We start from the raw sequence: 18,176 nt of genomic DNA, 5'->3' as shown, positions 1-18,176 counted from the left end.
TTCCCTCTAATTTTTCGACCAATCACTTTAAACATATGCCCCATTGTCAATGACCTCTCTGCTAAGACTCTTCACCTCCACTCTCTCCAGTCCCGCCAAAATGTTGTACATTTCAATCAGATCTTCCCTCAGCCTTCTCCGTACTGGATTCGGGCATTTAGCGGCTTCCCTCTTGTGATATTTGTCAGGGATTTTAGCAATTCTACCGTATATACAAACGAAAGCTTTTACACAATGATCGGCAAATAAAGCTTTTGGTTAGTCCTAAACTGCTCGCCCCCCCACATTTCTCTGCTGCAGAGATCGCAGCTCTTTGTTTTGCCGATTTGGTGGCTCGTAAAAGAGCCGTTGTGTTATTTAATGCCAAACTCAGTTCGAGGCAGGGTGAGTTTAGGCGTGCTCCCCGCGGATACGGCGGGCCAGCTGGATGTCTTTGGGCATGATGGTGACTCGCTTGGCGTGGATGGCGCACAGGTTGGTGTCCTCAAAGAGCCCCACCAGGTAAGCCTCGCTGGCCTCCTGCAGGGCCATGACGGCCGAGCTCTGGAAGCGCAGGTCTGTCTTGAAGTCCTGCGCGATCTCCCGCACCAGGTGCTGGAAGGGCAGTTTGCGGATGAGCAGCTCGGTGGATTTCTGTTGGCGGCGGATCTCCCGCAGAGCCACAGTGCCGGGTCTGTAACGGTGAGGCTTCTTCACTCCGCCCGTGGCTGGAGCGCTCTTGCGGGCCGCTTTGGTAGCCAGCTGCTTGCGGGGAGCTTTCCCTCCGGTCGATTTGCGCGCTGTCTGCTTGGTTCTGGCCATTATGGTAGAAGATGTGGAACAAAGACAATGTAAATGTTGAGGCTGCTCGGGGCCTGTCTATTTAAGACAGTAGAGGGACCGCCCTAGTGTTGTGATTGGATGCAGCCCCGTCCATCAGACAAGTTTGAAACCAGCTCTGGGAAGGAAAAGGGCGGTGGGAAATGCTGGGCCCTGATTGGTTGAACTGCAACTGAAACTGAAATGTAATCAATTTCAAAAAGCCCGCCAATCTCAGATTAGCAAACAAGGCAAAGATTGTTTTTGAAACGACACCTAATATAACGGGAACAATTATAAAATCTCACTCCCTGTAGCTTTATTTGTTAGTCATTGGTCAAGTGGTCATTGGATAGACATATGGATGAAAATGGAATAGTGTATGTCAGATGGTGTAGATTAGATTAGAATTAGAATTAGGTTTCACGGGTCGGCGCAACATCGAGGGCCGAAGGGCCTGTACTGCGCTGTAATGTTCTAATTCTAATTCTAAAGTCCTAGATCCCCCTCTGTGTCTTACAACACAGTTTGAATAGTGGTCTCTGGCGGGAATAAAGCGCCAGTCATTACTAACTATAACGGCAGTAAATCCCGCTTCGTGCCGGCAGTTCAGACCCTCACGTATAAATTATCAAATGCAACCGTTTAATTCATGATGCGTTTGATAAACAATGAACAAAAAAAGACAGTGAAATTTCTGTGATATGTAAGTTTAATGAGAGACTGTAATGATGTATAAAAGCCGTTGTTGATAAAGATAAACAATATGCAGATAACTTGATCTTATTAATTCCAATTCCAATGTCACTGCTCTCTCTGTGAGTCTTTGGGTGGCTCTTGGAAGAGCCTTTGCGTTTGGTAGAAAGGGTGGATTTGTTTAGCCGCCGAATCCAAAGAGAGTGCGGCCCTGGCGTTTCAGAGCGTACACCACATCCATGGCGGTGACCGTCTTGCGCTTGGCATGCTCAGTGTTGGTGACCGCATCTCTGATTACATTCTCAAGGAAAACCTTCAGCACCCCGCGCGTCTCTCACAGATCAAACCCGAGATGCGCTTCACTCCACCACGGCGAGCCAGGCGGCGGATTGCTGGCTTGGTGATGCCCTGGATGTTTTCACGAAGCACTTTGCGGTGCCGGGCTTTGCTCCGCCTTTGCCCAATCCTTTGCCTCCTTTACCTCTTCCAGACATGACGCTTCTTCAGTCAAATCACTGCTGAATGAGAAACGAGCTGTTTCTGCTGCCTTTTTTATACAGCCCGCCCGGACCTGACTGAAAAAGGGACAGAGAGTGAGAGGCGGGGCGGAGTGGAAACTGAGTGACAGACAGAGCAGAGAAATGTCTTTCATCCTCCAGCGCCGCCTCCCACTTGCTCGAACCGCCAATTCAAAAAAAAAACATTGCTCAACAACAGAGCTCAGCACAAAACATCCAGACGCGGCCTTTCTCGTCAATGATAACAGAAACCCGGAGCTTTTAGATAAGGATCTATAACAATTAAAAGTGATCATATATCCGCCTAGGTACAGTGCTTCCGATCACAAGTCAACCCGTTTCCACACACCTCCCCTCCCAGACGGATTGATCAGTTTACTAACACCTTACCCCAGCTGAATTAGAGAAACTCATGTATTGGGGTTTGAGTTGTGATTCGGGGTTTCTCGCCAGTATTCCTGTGTTAGACCCTCTCACTCTGAATTAGTGAAACGAGCATGAACTGAGACTGTACCGAACATATCCCCAGTTACAGTGAGGCCGGGACATCCCTCTGTTTTGTTACAGAGTGTAGGGGAAGGGCTGAGTGTAGTGTATGTCAGTGAGTCACCAGGGATCCTGCATTTACTTCCCATCATTTCTATGTGAAATGTGCACACGGCGGCGGGACAGGGATCATTTGATCGGGGCATCAGCTCTTTCCTGAGAGATGTGGGTGGCTCTGAAAAGAGCCCTTGGGTTCAGATGTCTACAAGTTTCCCGTGCAGTTTCACTTCTTTCCAGGGGCTGCTTTCTGAGCCTTTGCTGCTTTCGGTTTGGTCTTGCCCCTTGATGATTGAACTTTCTTGAGTGCCTTTCCGCCCGTGGCACTCTTGGTGTTTTGGCCTTCTTCACAGGAGACTTTTTCGGAAGCGCTGCTTTCTTCGCTGGGGATTTCATTGGCGTTGCCGCCTTCTTGCTGGCCACTTTCTTGCCTGCTGCTTTCTTCGATGCCGATTTCTTGGCTGCTAGTTCCTTGACTGGTAATTTCTTGGCTGCTGATTTCTTTGCTGTCACTTTCTTGCCAGCTGTTTTCTTCACTGAAGGTTTTTTGGCTGCTCCTGACTTCACTTTCTTTCCCACATTTCCCTTGGTTCCCTGCTTAGGGATTCTCAAGGAGCCGGAGGCGCCCGTACCGCTGTTCTGCACCAGGGAGCCTTTGTTCACATTCCTCCTGATACTTTGCTTGATTTGGGTCCTGAACTTACCCACATCCACACCGCTCCTACCCAGAGCCTTCTTTATGGAGGGCAGTGAGGTCCCGCTGTGATCGGAGCAATACGCCACAATCTTGAGGATCTTCTCGCTCAACGTGGGACCGGCTGAATTGTTCCGGGGAGCCGCTTTCTTCTTCTTGGGTGTCTTGACTTGAGCGGCGGCGGCTGGAGGAGCCGTTTCGCCGGCTGCTGTATCGTTCATGTCCAGGACTCTGCACAAATTCTCTCTGTCAGTAGGAACTGGGTCAGAAATGAAGCCGGTCATGGCGGCACTGAGCAACTTAAAGGCAGTGAGCGGACGGAGGCGGAGACAACCTGCTGTCAGCTCCCGGCTCCTGCTGCCTCTCTGTGTTTCTCTCTGGCCCTAAACTCTCCAATTCCACTGAAATTCGGGTACTGCAGAGTCCCAGACTAGATCCTTCCTGTCTCTGACATCAGAATGCTTGCTGTCGAAAGGTTTGCACTTGAAGTAAAGACTCCATTTTTGACTGAAAACCGTTTTATTGCTGCACTGATGGCGCTCTCTCCCCCGATAGCTGACGTGTTCTCTACATTTTGACTGAAATCTTGAAATCAACAAAGAAACTACACTGAATTCCCACTTTGGGAATGAGAAGGGGAGCAATGTGCTTCTTTGACTGGAAAATCTTGTTACTTGACACAAGGGGGACTCGGAAATCCGGCGATGAGTCTTGACCCACAAACACAGTGACATTAGACTAACCCGCCTGCCCCTTTAATACACTCTCTCTTACACAATATTCACATCGACACATTCTCATGCCGAACTGTTCGAAAAATGTAGAGTTCCCAGGACAGGTTTTGATCTCAATGCTGAGGTAAATAGACCCTTCAGCTCCACTCTATCCAGGCCCTTCAGCATTTTATACATTTCAATCAGATCTCCCGTCAGCCTTCTCTGTTCCAAGGAGAACAACCACAGTCTATTCAATCTTTCCTCAGAGCTGCATTTTTCAGTCCCGGCAACATGCTCGTAAATCTCCTCTGTACTCTCTCGAGTGCAGTTACATCCTTTCTGTAATGACGTGACCAGAACTGCACACATAACTCAAGTTCTTGCCTAACCAATGATGATAAAGTTCCAGCATACCCTTCCTCCTCTTATATTCTATAACTCGGCCAATAAAGGAAAGGATTCCATATGTCTTCTTAACCATATTACCGCCCTACTCTGTTACCTTCAGGGATCCGTGGACATTTACCAGAAGGTCCCTCACCTCCTCTGCTCCTCTCAGTATTTTCCCATTAATCGTGTATTCCTTTGCATTGTTTGACCTCCCCAAGGGCATCACGTCACACTTCTCCGGATTGCATTCTATTTGCCACTTTTCTGCCCTTCTGACCCTACCACAAACATCTTCCTCCGGTCCACAGCAATCCTCCTCGCTATCAACCACACGGCCAATATTGGTGTCGTCTGCAAACGTCTTGATCGTGTCCCTCAACATTTATGTCCAAATTGTTTGTATAGATCATCAACAAAACAGGGGACCCATTACTGAGCCCTGGGGAAAACCACTGGAAACAGCCCTCCAAGTCTCAAAAGCAGCCTTCAACAATTCCTGCCACTGAGCCAGTTTTGCATCCACCTTGCTGCATTTCCCTGGATCCCAAGAGATTTTATTTTTTAAAGATTCTGTATTTTGGGACCTTGTCAAAAGCTAAAATTCATGTAGAATCCATCAACTGCACTACCCTCATCTATGATCCTTTTTAAAATTCAATTCAGTTTGTATGTGCCTTTCTAAGTGACAGTTTATCTTTTCTCTCAGAATAGATTTCAATAATTTTCCCACTACTGAGGTTAGACTGAGTCGCCTGTAATTATTGAGCTGTCGACTGAAATGTAAGATTCGTTTTTATCTCGAAAGATACGCCTGGGGAAACAGACGTTACAATCTCATCTCTCACTGATATGGTGACAGAGGAGGACACATTATTAATCTCACAGTCCGGGAAAGTGTCAGAGAGTGAGGCATACAATGTCCCAAGTGTAACTTTCTCTGCCCTGTTGAACTCTCTGTAATCTTTCAGCTCAAACCCTTCGCTCTGACTCTCAGTGACAGACAGTTTCAATCTGATTAAATTGATCTGTGACTGTAACTGTCAGAAATTGACTCCTGCGCCATTCCTGCAAACACATCGACTCCCTCGGAGGATCACTTTGAGAATTCGAGCGAATGAACAACAAACATATTGCAGAGAATGATCTCAAGTTCCCGGCGGAACTTACTTAACTAAGGGGTAATTGAATAAAAGAAATGGCAGCCAGTGTAGTGTATTGCTCCTCCTGCAGAATGTTCGAGGTGAGGGAAACCTCCGGTGGCCCTGCCGACTTCACCTGCTGGAAGTGCATCCGTCTCCAGCTCCTATCAGACCGTGTTAGGGAATTGGAGCTGGAGCTGGATGAACTGAGGATCATTCGGGAAGCTGAGGGGTTGATAGATAGAAGCTACACGGAGGTCGCTACTCCACAAATCAAAGGCAGCTGGGTAACAGTTAGAGGTGGGAAGAGGTCAGTGCAGGGATCTCCTGTGGTCGTTCCCCTCAACAACAAGTATACAGTTTTAGATACTGTTGGGGGGGACGGCCTATCGGGGGCAGGCTGCAGTGACCGGGCTTCTGGCACGGGGTCCTGCACTGTGGCTCAGAAGGGAAGGAGGGAGAATGGGAGAGCACTAGTCATCGGGGACTCGATGGTGAGGAGTACGGACAGGCGGTTCTGTGGGCGCAGGCGAGACGCACGGATGGTTTGTTGCCTCCCTGGTGCCAGGGTCCGTGATGTTTGTGATCGCGTCTTCAGGATCCTTAAAGGGGAGGGGGAGCAGCCAGAGGTCGTGGTGCACATTGGCACCAACGACGTAGGAAGGAAGGGTGGCACAGATGTTAGAAGTGAGTTTAGGGAGTTAGGCTGGAAGCTGAAAGCTCGGACGGACAGAGTTGTTATCTCTGGTTTGTTGCCGGCGCCACGTGATAGTGAGGCTAGGAATAGGGAGAGAGCACAGCTGAACACGTGGCTGCAGGAACGGTGTAGGAGGGAGGGCTTCCAGTTCTTGGATAATTGGACTGCATTCTGGGGAAGATGGGACCTGTTCAAACAGGACGGGCTGCATCTGAACCAGAGGGGCACCAATATCCTGGGAGGGAGGTTTGCTAGTACTGTTCGGGAGGGTTTAAACTAGTTTGGGAGGGGGATGGGAACCGGACTTGTAATCCAGGGACCAGTGGGTCCACTCAGAAAGACAAAGAGTGTAGTGAGGTATTGGGGAAGGTAGCACTGTCGCAGAGGACAGATGGGCACGGAGAAGGGTTAAAGTGCGTATACTTCAACGCAAGAAGCATCAGGAATAAGGTGAGTGAATTGAAGGCGTGGATGGGCACTTGGGACTACGATGTTGTGGCCATCACTGAAACGTGGATAGGTGAGGGGGAGGAATGGTTTTTGGAGGTACCTGGTTATAGATGTTTTCATAAGATTAGGAATGGTGGTAAAAGAGGTGGGGGGGTGGCATTGTTAGTTAGAAATAGTGTAACAACTGCTGAAAGAATTTTCGAGGAGGATCTGCCGACTGAGGCACTGTGGGTTGAGGTCAGGAACAGGAAAGGAGCAGTTACCTTGATGGGAGTTTTCTATAGGCCCCCCAATAGCAGCAGGGAGGTGGAAGAGCAGATTGGGAAACAGATTTTGGAAAGGAGCAGAAGTCACAGGGTAGTAATTATGGGGGATTTCAACTTCCCAAATATTGATTGGCAACTCTTTAGATCGAATAGTTTGGATGGGGTAGTGTTTGTGCAGTATGTCCAGGAAGCTTTTCTGACTCAGTATGTAGACTGCCCGACCAGAGGGGAGGCAATATTGGATTTGGTACTAGGTAATGAACCAGGGCAAGTGATAGAGCTGTTGGTGGGCGAGCACTTTGGAGATAGTGATCACAATTCTGTAGCATTCACTGTGGTAATGGAGAGGGATAGGTATGTGCAACAGGGCAAGGTTTACAATTGGGGGAAGGGTAGATATGATGCTGTCAGGCAGGAACTGAGGAGCATAAGTTGGGAGCATATGCTGGCAGGGAAGGGCACGGTCGAAATGTGGAACTTTTTCAAGGAGCAGATAGTAGGGGCCATTGATAAGCATGTCCCTGTCAGACAGGGAAGGGATGGTCATGTGAGGGAACCGTGGTTGACAAGAGAGGTTGAGAGTCTTGTTAGGAAGAAGAAGGATGCGTATATAAAGTTGAGGAAAAAGGGCGCAGGCATAGCTCTGGAGGGATACAAGATGGCCAGGAAGGATCTGAAGAAAGGGATTAGGAGAGCTAAGAGAGGGCATGAAAAATGCTTGGCGGGTAGGATAAAAGAAAACCCCAAGGCCTTTTACGCGTATGTCAGAAATATGAGGATGACTAGGGGGACCGTAGGTCCGGTCAAGGACAATAGCGGGAGACTGTGTGTTGAGCCGGAAGAGATAAGTGAGGTTTTGAATGAGTACTTCTCTTCGGTATTTACGAATGAGAAGGGGTGTATTACTGAAGAGGACGGTGGGAAGCAGACTGGTAAGCTCGAGGAAGTGCTCGTTAGGAGGGAAGATGTGTTGGGGTTTTTGAATAACTTGAAGATAGACAAGTCTCCCGGGCCTGACGGGGTATATCCAAGGATGTTATGGGAAGCAAGGGATGAAATTGCAGAGCCGCTGGCAATGATCTTTTCATCTTCTCTGCTGACGGGGGTGGTACCAGGTGATTGGAGGGTGGCAAATGTTGTGCCCCTGTTCAAGAAAGGGAATAGGAACAACCCTGGGAATTACAGGCCAGTTAGTCTTACTTCGGTGGTAGGCAAGTTGATGGAAAAGGTGCTGAGGGATAGGATTTCTGAGCATCTGGAAAGACACTGCTTGATTCGGGACAGTCAGCACGGTTTTGTGAGGGGTAGGTCTTGCCTCACAAGCCTGATTGAATTCTTTGAGCAGGTGACCAAGCAAGTGGATGAGGGTAAACCAGTGGATGTGGTGTACATGGATTTTAGTAAGGCATTTGATAAGGTCCCCCATGGTAGACTTATGGAGAAAGTCAGGAGGCATGGGATAGTGGGGAATGTGGCCAGTTGGATTAAGAATTGGCTAACTGATAGAAGGCAGAGAGTGGTCTTAGATGGTAAATACTCAGCCTGGAGCCCAGTTACCAGTGGCGTGCCGCAGGGATCAGTTATGGGTCCTCTCCTGTTTGTGATTTTTATTAACGACTTGGATGAGGAAGTCGAAGGGTGGGTCAGTAAATTTGCAGATGATACAAAGGTTGGTGGAGTTGTGGATACCGAGGAGGGCTATTGTCGTCTGCAAAGGGACTTGGATAGGTTGCAGTGCTGGGCTGAAAAGTGGCAGATGGAGTTTAACCCTGAAAAGTGTGAGGTCGTCCATTTTGGAAGGACAAACATGAATGCAAAATACTGGGTTAACGGTAGGGTTCTTGGGCATGTGGAGGAGCAGAGAGACCTTGGGGTCTATGTGCATAGATCATTGAAAGTTGCAACTCAAGTGGATAGGGCTGTGAAGAAGGCATATGGGGTGTTAGCGTTCATTAGCAGAGGGATTGAATTTAAGAGCCGTGAGGTGATGATGCAGCTGTACAGGACCTTGGTAAGGCCTCATTTGGAGTACTGTGTGCAGTTCTGGTCGCCTCATTTTAGGAAGGATGTGGAAGCCTTGGAGAGGGTGCAGAGGAGATTTACCAGGATGTTGCCTGGAATGGAGAATAAGTCTTACGAGGAAAGGCTGAACATTCTAGGCCTCTTCTCATTAGAACGGAGAAGGATGAGGGGTGACATGATAGAGGTTTATAAGATGATCAGGGGAATAGATAGGGTAGACAGTCAGAAACTTTTTCCCCGGGTGGAGCAAAGCGTTACAAGGGGTCATAAATTTAAGGTGAAGGGTGGGAGATATAAGGGGGATGTCAGGGGAAGGTTCTTTACCCAGAGAGTGGTCGAGGCATGGAATGCCTTGCCCGGGGAAGTTGTTGAGTCAGAAACTTTAGGGACTTTCAAAAGGCTTTTGGATAGGTATATGGATAAAGGAGAATGATGGGGTATAGATTAAATTGTCCTTGACAGAGGACAAAGGATCGGCACAACATTGTGGGCCGAAGGGCCTGTTCTGTGCTGTATGTTCTATGTTCTATGTTCTATTAAGTTGAGCGTGGTAAAAGGGTAATCTCCCAGCTGGAAACCTTCTCTAATTTTGCCCACAGTCCCGGTTCCATTGCTCAAAATCAGATAAAACTGAACTGGAGAAAGATCCGATTGTTTTTTGTTTTTCAAACCATTGCCGAATGAGGCGCATGCGCGGTACAGCACCGCCCCCACCAGTGATTGTGAATGAGCGAACGAGCGCAATGCGCGCTCCCCTCCGCCAGCAAATCCGTTGAATGCCATTTACTCAGTGAGCGGAAAGAGTTAGTTTTTAACAGAGGGAATGGAGATATTACGGCCTCGGGGTAAGGCAGAAACAGCAATCTGCTTCCAGCAGCACATTGCTTTGGGACCCTGTCCGCAGTCTGGATCAGAGATGGCCATTGACTCCGGAGCAAGTTCAGGGGGAGTCGCGGGCTGTTTGTGAGAGGCAATGTGGAGGATGAACTGATCCCGCAACATGGAGTGAGCGGCGGAATGGAGAGGCCTTTCTCGGCCTGTGTTTCTGCAGTGGGTAAGTGAGACAGAACGTGAATAAGCTGCTGTTGAAAATCTTTGCTGTTTCTCGCCTCAGTTCTGTGATGCATGTTCGTGGTTTAACTCCTGTTTCACGCTGTTTACTGTGAGTGTACAGTGAATAGTTGAATCAAGATCCAGGCTGCACAGTTTCAGAATAAGGAGTCTCCCATTTTAGACGGTGGTAAGGAGGAATTTCTTCTCTCAAAGCGTCAGTCATCTTTGGAATTCTCTACCTCAGAGAGCACTGGAGGCTGGGTTGTTAAATATATTCAAGGATGAGTTAAACTTTTGATCTCCATGGGAGTAATTTGTTCGGGGAGCAGGCAGGATAATGGAGCTGAATCCAGGATCAGATCAGCCATGATCTCATTGAATGGCGGATCAGACTCGAGAGGCTGAATGGCCTACTCCTGCTCCTACTTCTTAGGTTCTTATGTTATCATGTCAGATGGAAATAGAAACCTGATCTGTACAAACATCCCTCAGGTTATCCCAATCTTGGAGCAGTGCAGATGTTGCCTTGTTTCTGGATGTCACTAAATTGTTGTAAATCGGCCAAAACACCTGGTCAGCAGATGCTGAGATCTGCAGTGAAATCAGACACTGACATTCTTTGTATTTCTGGTGAGTATTTGCGGTTAGTAATAATGATTATGGATTGAAATGTTACATGAATCTCTTTTCTAGCTTCCACCTCAACTGATCTTCAGTTCCAAGATATGTTGTTCTTCCTTTCTGTAGGCAAATACTTCAAGGGAACAGAATGAATGTGATGATTCCCAGGTACAAGGAAATGCGCAGTCAGCTCCTTGCAACACAGAGTTGGTATGCTATCACTCCTAGAGGCCATCAGTTAATTCCAGAGTCACATGGAGCAGAAGTAGTCAAACTCTCACTGATCCCAAGTTCAGAGACACATTTTCAATCCAGCAGTCAAACAAAGCAGAAGAGACAGACATTGTGTCCAATGCATTCCAATTCTGTCCTGCTGCAAGTTAGGTACATCAATCTCAATTCAAAAGCACATCCACGATCAGATTGAAAGACACTATATCAATCTCACAAGAGGGACACATCCTGGATACAGAAAGATAGAGATTGAACCGTACCCTCACATTCCTGAAACTGTGTGCAGTTCTGGTCACCTCATTACAGAAATGATGTAACTGCACGAGAGAGGGTAAAGAGGTGCTGTCTGATCATTAGTCTACAGTACTGCAGATTCCCGGTGCTGTCTGATCACTAGTCTACAGTACTGCAGATTCCCGGTGCTGTCTGATCATTAGTCTACAGTACTGCAGATTCCCGGTGCTGTCTGATCATTAGTCGACAGTACTGCAGATTCCCAGTGCTGTCTGATCATTAGTTTACAGTGCTGCAGATTCCCAGTGCTGTCTAATCATTAGTCCACAGTACTGCAGATTCCCGGTGCTGTCTGATCATTAGTCTACAGTACTGCAGATTCCAGGTGCTGTCTGATCATTAGTCTACAGTACTGCATATTCCCAGTGCTGTCTGATAATTGGTCTGCAGTACTGCAGATCTACATTAATGTTTGATTGAAGACTTCTGGTTGATCAGCAAACACATAATAGCCAGCACCTCGAATAGCCGACAAATCAAAACAAAACATATATGTTACCATTGACAAAGCATGTTGATCAATTTCCAGCATTGACATTTAATACAATTTTACATGACGTGACCTATCACTTTTTTTAAAGAAAAATATTCTTAGCCTAGATTATTTGATGTCATGGATGAATCTCAAACCTCCAAAGCTTTCAGAGTGTCCATCTATCTTTTGACATCTTTGTAAGTTTTTGTGGCACTGTCAGATAAACAATCTGTTTCAGCCGGTTGAAAGATTGTTAAAAAGATGATGATTGGAGCACAATGTCAGTGATTGTTTGGTCACGAGTTAAATAGAAACCCATGGAGTTGTTTCCACACTGTACCAGTATCTGTATTGCTTAATATAAACACAACGATTGCCAGAAGGCTCAGTAAATATCACTATACATTATGTAAACTACTGCTTTACAGGTTGAAATACTTGCGGCAAGTTTATCCAGTGAGCAGCTGAAATGCAGAGAACAGGAAGGTCCTGAATGAATAATTATCGTAAAATGATTATAAAATATACAGTATTTATATAAAAAAAATTAAACTGTTCACTGTCAGGACTCCTGTCGACACACACACCAAGAACCCGACCGAACAACAGCGGACCCGACACAACCCTTCCTGACACCCAACCAAAAAAAGGTGCAGCGCATGCGTGATGACAGTGCCGGCACTGGCTCACTGCGCAGACTCAATTCCGACCCGGACTCCCAGCTCCGGTCAGTTTTTTTTAAATTTCAATACTGACCAGCAGAGACTGACCGAGTGTGTCCGACCCGACCCGAACTGGACCCGAGCCCGAAAGCCGGAGCGGCAAGCTGGGCCCGAGCCGAGGCGGACACATGTGCTCGGGTCCCGCTCGGGTTGGACTCGGGGATCCAGGGCTCCAGTGTACATTCCACACTGTCCCCAACTCCCGCTGAACTTCCCCGCTATTCAATGTTAATCTCTGAACACATCTGCAGACTCGCTCCCAAACCTGGTGTTGCTGCTGGAAGCAGATGTTGTTTGTTCACTTACCCCGGGACCCGGATGTCTCCATTCGCAGCTGATTTAAACAATCTTCCGCTCACTCACTGAATGACGCTCAGAACCAGTGTTGGGGGAGCATGCGCTCTTCTCCTCATGATGACGTCTCCAGTGGGCGGGGCTATACCGCGCGTGCGCAGCTCTCTGCAACGAAAATAAATGGGAACTTTCCCCATTTCACCCTCATCAATGTGTGAACAATGAAACTGAACATGGGGTTAGGGTGGAGGAAGGGTGGGGATTGGTGGAGGGAGAGTGGGGTGGGGTGGAGTGAATTTATAACCTAGAAAGCCGGGAGTTGATCCTATTTAGATGTTCAAATTGCCGTCTCTCCCTGCAGGGTGTTTGTTATTCTTGAGACCCTCCTCTCAAAACAATCCGACAGAAACATAGGAGGAAGGAGGAAGTCGGTGTGTTTGCTGGGACCTTGTAGAATTCATTTCAGCCAGCAAAGGTTTGTCTAACTGGAATGAAACCCGCTGTCAATGTGAGTAATACCGAATGGCGATCTTCATTGTTTCATTCTAAACAAGAGAGACACGGAGCTGCCGCGATTATACCGGGCACACAAACACAGTGACAATAGAGCCCGTCCCAGAGTTTCAGCTCCTGGTTGTTAAATGTCCTCATGTACACAGTCTTTGCTGTGAATTTTCAGGGCTCAGCTGCCGATTTCTACTCCTGTTTCCCTGAAACACTCGGAACCAGCAGATCATCGAACTCCCTGTTGAAAGATTTATGGACAGGAATTTTTCCAGCCTTTGGTCCAGTCGATCATAACCTGCTGTTCAATCATCGTATTATTCACACAATTAATGTGAAATTCTGTTCACCACTCAGGCCTTGAACTCGGTTTGAGCAGATCAACTACTGAAAGACTCAGCATCTTTCCAGATATAGCAGCCAGAGCTGGATAGAGGGACTCAGGGTTTAATCTTGCACACACACAACAGAAGGAGTGACAGTCACACAGGGATGGGAACTGGTATCGTTTCTGTCGCCTACTCACCCAACAGGCAGAGTTAGAAACTGATTAAACATCCAACCCAGAGTAATTCAGTACTGGAGAAATACAGAGGCTCTTCCACTCCATCCTTCCCCCCCCACATACACACGGCAGATTGACAGCACAAGGCCTTTCAGGTATCATTTCCGTGACCAAGAGTTTCACTCCGTTGATATTAAACAGAGACTATCAGATGTTTATCCTTCATCCTGGAAATACTCGGACTCACTCTTACACTTCTACCAGAGTGTTTTAGCCAAATGAGGAGCCGCCCCTGCACCCGCTGTCCTGCCTTATTCAGACAACCTTCCAGTCTCAGCCTCACACACCTTACCAATAATTTGCTTTTGATCAATATGACTCAAAGATTGTTTGCAGCGCCAAACACTTAAATAATAATGGCAGTGATTGATACAAATATCCCATATCCTCGACATCACCATGATTCCAACCAGGCAGAATAGTGAGAGTGCAGGGATAAAAAGAAAAATGTTTGCAAGAGATTATAAGAAAATATTAATGAGTAACAGCAGAGAGAATAAAAATTATTGATAAATATACAAAAATGCAAAATGATAGTGCAAGAAATTGCGGAGCTTTTAGGGATAAAGAACGGAAATCTCCTTGTGTTGGAAAAGGAAATGAATGAGTGCGTTATATGTCTGTTCACAAAAGCAAGGATGAAGTTAATGTCCCGGTAGAGAAGGGATACAGAGATATTGGATAGAATGAAAATAGACAGAAAGGAGGTTCTCAATAGATTGGGATCACTTCACGTTAATGAGTCCAGATAGAAAGCATCCCAGATTGCTGAGGGAGATAACAGAAATCCTGACGATAATGTTTGGATACTGAAGTAGTTCCAGTTGCCTGAAACAGTGCAAATGTTACAGTCCTGTTCTGGAAATGGGAAGGAGAAAGCTGGTGACGACAGTCCATCAGTGGTCGAAAACAATTGGAGACAAGTGTCAAGGATCAAATGAACTTCAACTTGAAGAATGATGAGTTAATAAGCGACATGCAATACCGATTTGCTTAGGACAAATCATGTGCGACTAACCTGATTGAATTCTTGGGGTTGACTTTGCTGAAGGTAGTTGGATCGATATTGGATATCTGCTTTTTAAAAGGCATTCGATCAAGTAGTACATAACAGAGTTACACAGAAAATAGAAGTTCATGTTAAAAATTGATACTGGTATGCTGAGATGGTAGTTGGCTAAAGGATAGGAGACAGAGTGTCGTAGTGAACTGATGTATTTTTAATGCGAAGAAGTATGCAGTCGGCTGACACAGCAACCTTTATAAACAACATTGCTTTCAAAGGACCATAATTTGGAAGTTTGAGGAGGACAAAATACAAAGAAATGTATGTGAATAGTAAAGAGCTGTAAGTTTCAGGTAGATGTTACCTGAACAGAGGTGAGACAGAGAATATCCAACCCGTCTCACCTTGAGATTCCGGACCAAGATGGACCAACAATGTACAGAGTCAAGTTCCGTGATCAAGTCAGAGAGTTTATTAGGCTTAACTAAGATGCACAAAGTCAATCCTTAGCAACAGCAATAAGTATACAGTAACACTCAGTACTGGTTCTTGCTTCTGAGCTTGCTGGGACATGGACTTCTCTCCTTCTTCTTCTCTTGCTGTGTTGACCATAGTCTATCTTCTCCTTCTAAGTGTGCCAAAAATGTTCTGTTCACCCCTTGCTAAGTGTATCGATGATATCCCCTATCACCCTTTATTTTACCATATTAGGTTCCGAATTGTTCCGATTATCCTAATTGGTTTAATCTACACACTTTACAGATGCTTCCTGTGTCTTTCACTTTTAGCAAGGATCCTTGTATTCCTGGTTCGAGTCTCTCTCATAAGGGGAAACATCCTCTCAGTATCCACCCTGCCAAGTGCTCTCAAGATCTTATGGATTTCAATGAGATCACTTCTCATTCTCCTTAACTCCAATGGGTACAGGCCAACCGGTTCAACCATTTCCCAGAAGATAACCCCGTCATCCCAGCGATCAGTCGGGTGAACCTTCTCTGAACTGCTTCAAATGCAATTTCTGTGCTTTCATCAGTAAGGAGACCAAAACTGTACACAGTATTACAGATACAGTCTCACCAATAACCTGGACAACTGTAGCAAATCTTCCTTACTTTAATAGTCCATTCCCCTTGCAATAACTGACATCATTCCATTTCTCTTCCTAAACTCATGTTGTCCGTGCATACTAACATTTTGTGATTCATGTACCAGGATACCCAACTCTGTCGCGTTGTTTTACTGTATGTTTCTTTTCCATGTTGATTCAGCGCGTCATGAATGAAACGGCTGCAAGTGATAATGTATTCGTGAGGGCCGAGTCAAACCGAGTTGGAAGACAGTGTGGGATCTCGGACGAAATAAATGAAGCTGCAAGGAGTCAGATTTCATAATTGATCCCGCAAAATTAGTTTTATTTTAAAATCTTTGCCTTGTTTTGCTATCTGAAATTGGCGGGCTTTTTGAGTTCGATTACATTTCAGTTACAGTTCAACCAATTGGGGCGCAGCATTTCCCGCCGCCCTTTTATTTCCCAGAGCTGGTTTCAAACTTGACTGATGGACGGGGCTGCATCCAATCACAACACTAGGGCGGTCCCTCTACTGTCTTAAATAGACAGTCCCTGAGCAGCCTCAACATTTACAGTGTCTTTGTTCCACATCTTCCACCACAATGGCCAGAACAAAGCAGACAGCGCGCAAATCGACCGGAGGGAAAGCTCCCCGCAAGCAGCTGGCTACCAAAGCGGCCCGCAAGAGCGCTCCAGCCATGGGCGGAGTGAAGAAGCCTCACTGTTACAGACCCGGCACTGTGGCTCTGCGGGAGATCCGCCGCTACCAGAAATCCACCGAGCTGCTCATCCGCAAACTGCCCTTCCAGCGCCTGGTGCGGGAGATCGCGCAGGACTGAAAGACAGACCTGCGCTTCCAGAGCTCGGCCGTCATGGCCCTGCAGGAGGCCAGCGAGGCTTACCTGGTGGGGCTCTTTGAGGACACCAAACTGTGCGGCATCCACGCCAAGCGAGTCACCATCATGCCCAAAGACATCCAGCTGGCCCGCCGTATCCGCGGGGAGCGCGCCTAAACTCACCCTGCCTCGAACTGAGTTTGGCATTAAATAACACAACGGCTCTTTTAAGAGCCACCAAATCGGCAAAACAAAGAGCTGCGATCTCTGCAGCAGAGAAATGTGGTCCAGAGCAGCGAAACCAATGTGCACAGATCATTTTATTGGAGGGGCGAGCAGCTTAGGACTAAACAAAAGCTTTATTTGCGCAGAAACGCTGGAATTGTTAAAATGCCTGACAAATATCTCCAGAGGCAAGCGGCTAAATCCCGAATCATACCAACACAAAGCAGCGCTTGCATTATAAAATTGCCGTCTCTCAGACAGGAACCAGCCCTTTCACAGATAAAGTGGGTGGCTCTGAAAAGAGCCTTTGGGCCAGCTGGAGGTGTCTGGGGATGATGCGCATCTTCTTGTTGTCCCGGGCCGCGTTGCCGGCTAGTTCGACGATTCCATCTGTCAGATACTCGAGCACAGCAGCCAGATAGACCGGAGCTCCGGCTCCCACACGCTCAGCATCGTTCCCTATTTCTCGGGAGCCAGTGAACACGAACAACCGGGAACTGCAGTCCAGACGGAGAGGAGTGAGACTTGGCTTTGGACTGAGGGTTACCACCGGTTTTCCCTCTTCCAAACATTAACACCCCACCCGCCCCCTCCAAAAAAAAATCTTTCATCATAAAAATCTGTAAAAACTACATTACAAAACAGTTCAGGAAGAATGATCAAATCCGTCCACTTATCCCTTCTGGATGAATGATAGTGAGTACACTGGTGATTGGTCACTCTGTGCAGCTTCTCATTGTGTTGTTCATGTTACCAATCAGATAGTTGCTTCGTTCACCAATCCGGAGGCATCACGTTAATAGGGCGGAAAATAACCGCTCAGGATTGGCAGACTCCAAACAGCTTCTTTTTCAAATTTGAAAAGCCTGCTAACAGATTTGTAAAACAAGGAGCGGCTTCACTGCAGATCACGTTAATAGATCATATAGCCTTACGACAGGGATGTAAAAATATCCCCCATATTGTATTATTTCACATTTTCTCACAAGTTCCAGATTCGCTTTTACAATCCGACATCTATTCGGCTTCATTCTCTGTCCTGTTTTAAAACAGTCTGTAACCGCCAGGCAAAAAGTCTCATTCACAACATTCTGCAACCGGATACATTTCAGATCAATGTTAGAAAAAACGCATCTCGCATTATAAATTGGTCCCGATTCGTGGGAGACAAAAGAGGAGTGTGGATTTTCAGTGTGAGGTGTTAAAGAGTGAGACTGAGGGTTCCGACACAACCGGGGTTTCTAAATAATGTACTTATTAATTATTGAAACTAAACTTATGGAAGTCTGGGCCTTTCTCTTTGTTAGTGTCCGATATGCAAATTTGGAGTTTAATCTGTACCTGTCAGT

The 18,176-nt window shown here is 46.8% G+C and overlaps 1 protein-coding gene and 2 pseudogenes across 1 annotated transcript; 1 reads left to right on the top strand and 2 right to left on the bottom strand.

Annotated features, from left to right (window-relative positions):
- Positions 1–390: 390 nt before the first annotated feature.
- Positions 391–801, bottom strand: LOC137362633 (histone H3-like). The gene has a single exon (XM_068026983.1). The coding sequence runs from the start codon at positions 799–801 to the stop codon at positions 391–393; it is 411 nt and encodes a 136-aa protein (XP_067883084.1).
- A 1,111-nt stretch (positions 802–1,912) lies between these two features.
- LOC137362632 (uncharacterized) lies at positions 1,913–10,056 on the bottom strand (annotated as a pseudogene).
- Positions 10,057–16,368: 6,312 nt separating this feature from the next.
- LOC137362631 (histone H3-like) lies at positions 16,369–16,779 on the top strand (annotated as a pseudogene).
- The last annotated feature ends 1,397 nt before the right edge of the window (positions 16,780–18,176 follow it).

Source organism: Heterodontus francisci, unplaced genomic scaffold, assembly GCF_036365525.1.
Source record: "Heterodontus francisci isolate sHetFra1 unplaced genomic scaffold, sHetFra1.hap1 HAP1_SCAFFOLD_452, whole genome shotgun sequence".
NCBI lineage: Eukaryota > Metazoa > Chordata > Chondrichthyes > Heterodontiformes > Heterodontidae > Heterodontus > Heterodontus francisci.
Note: the sequence above shows the minus strand (reverse complement) of the source record. Positions and strands in the feature narration are given on the sequence as shown.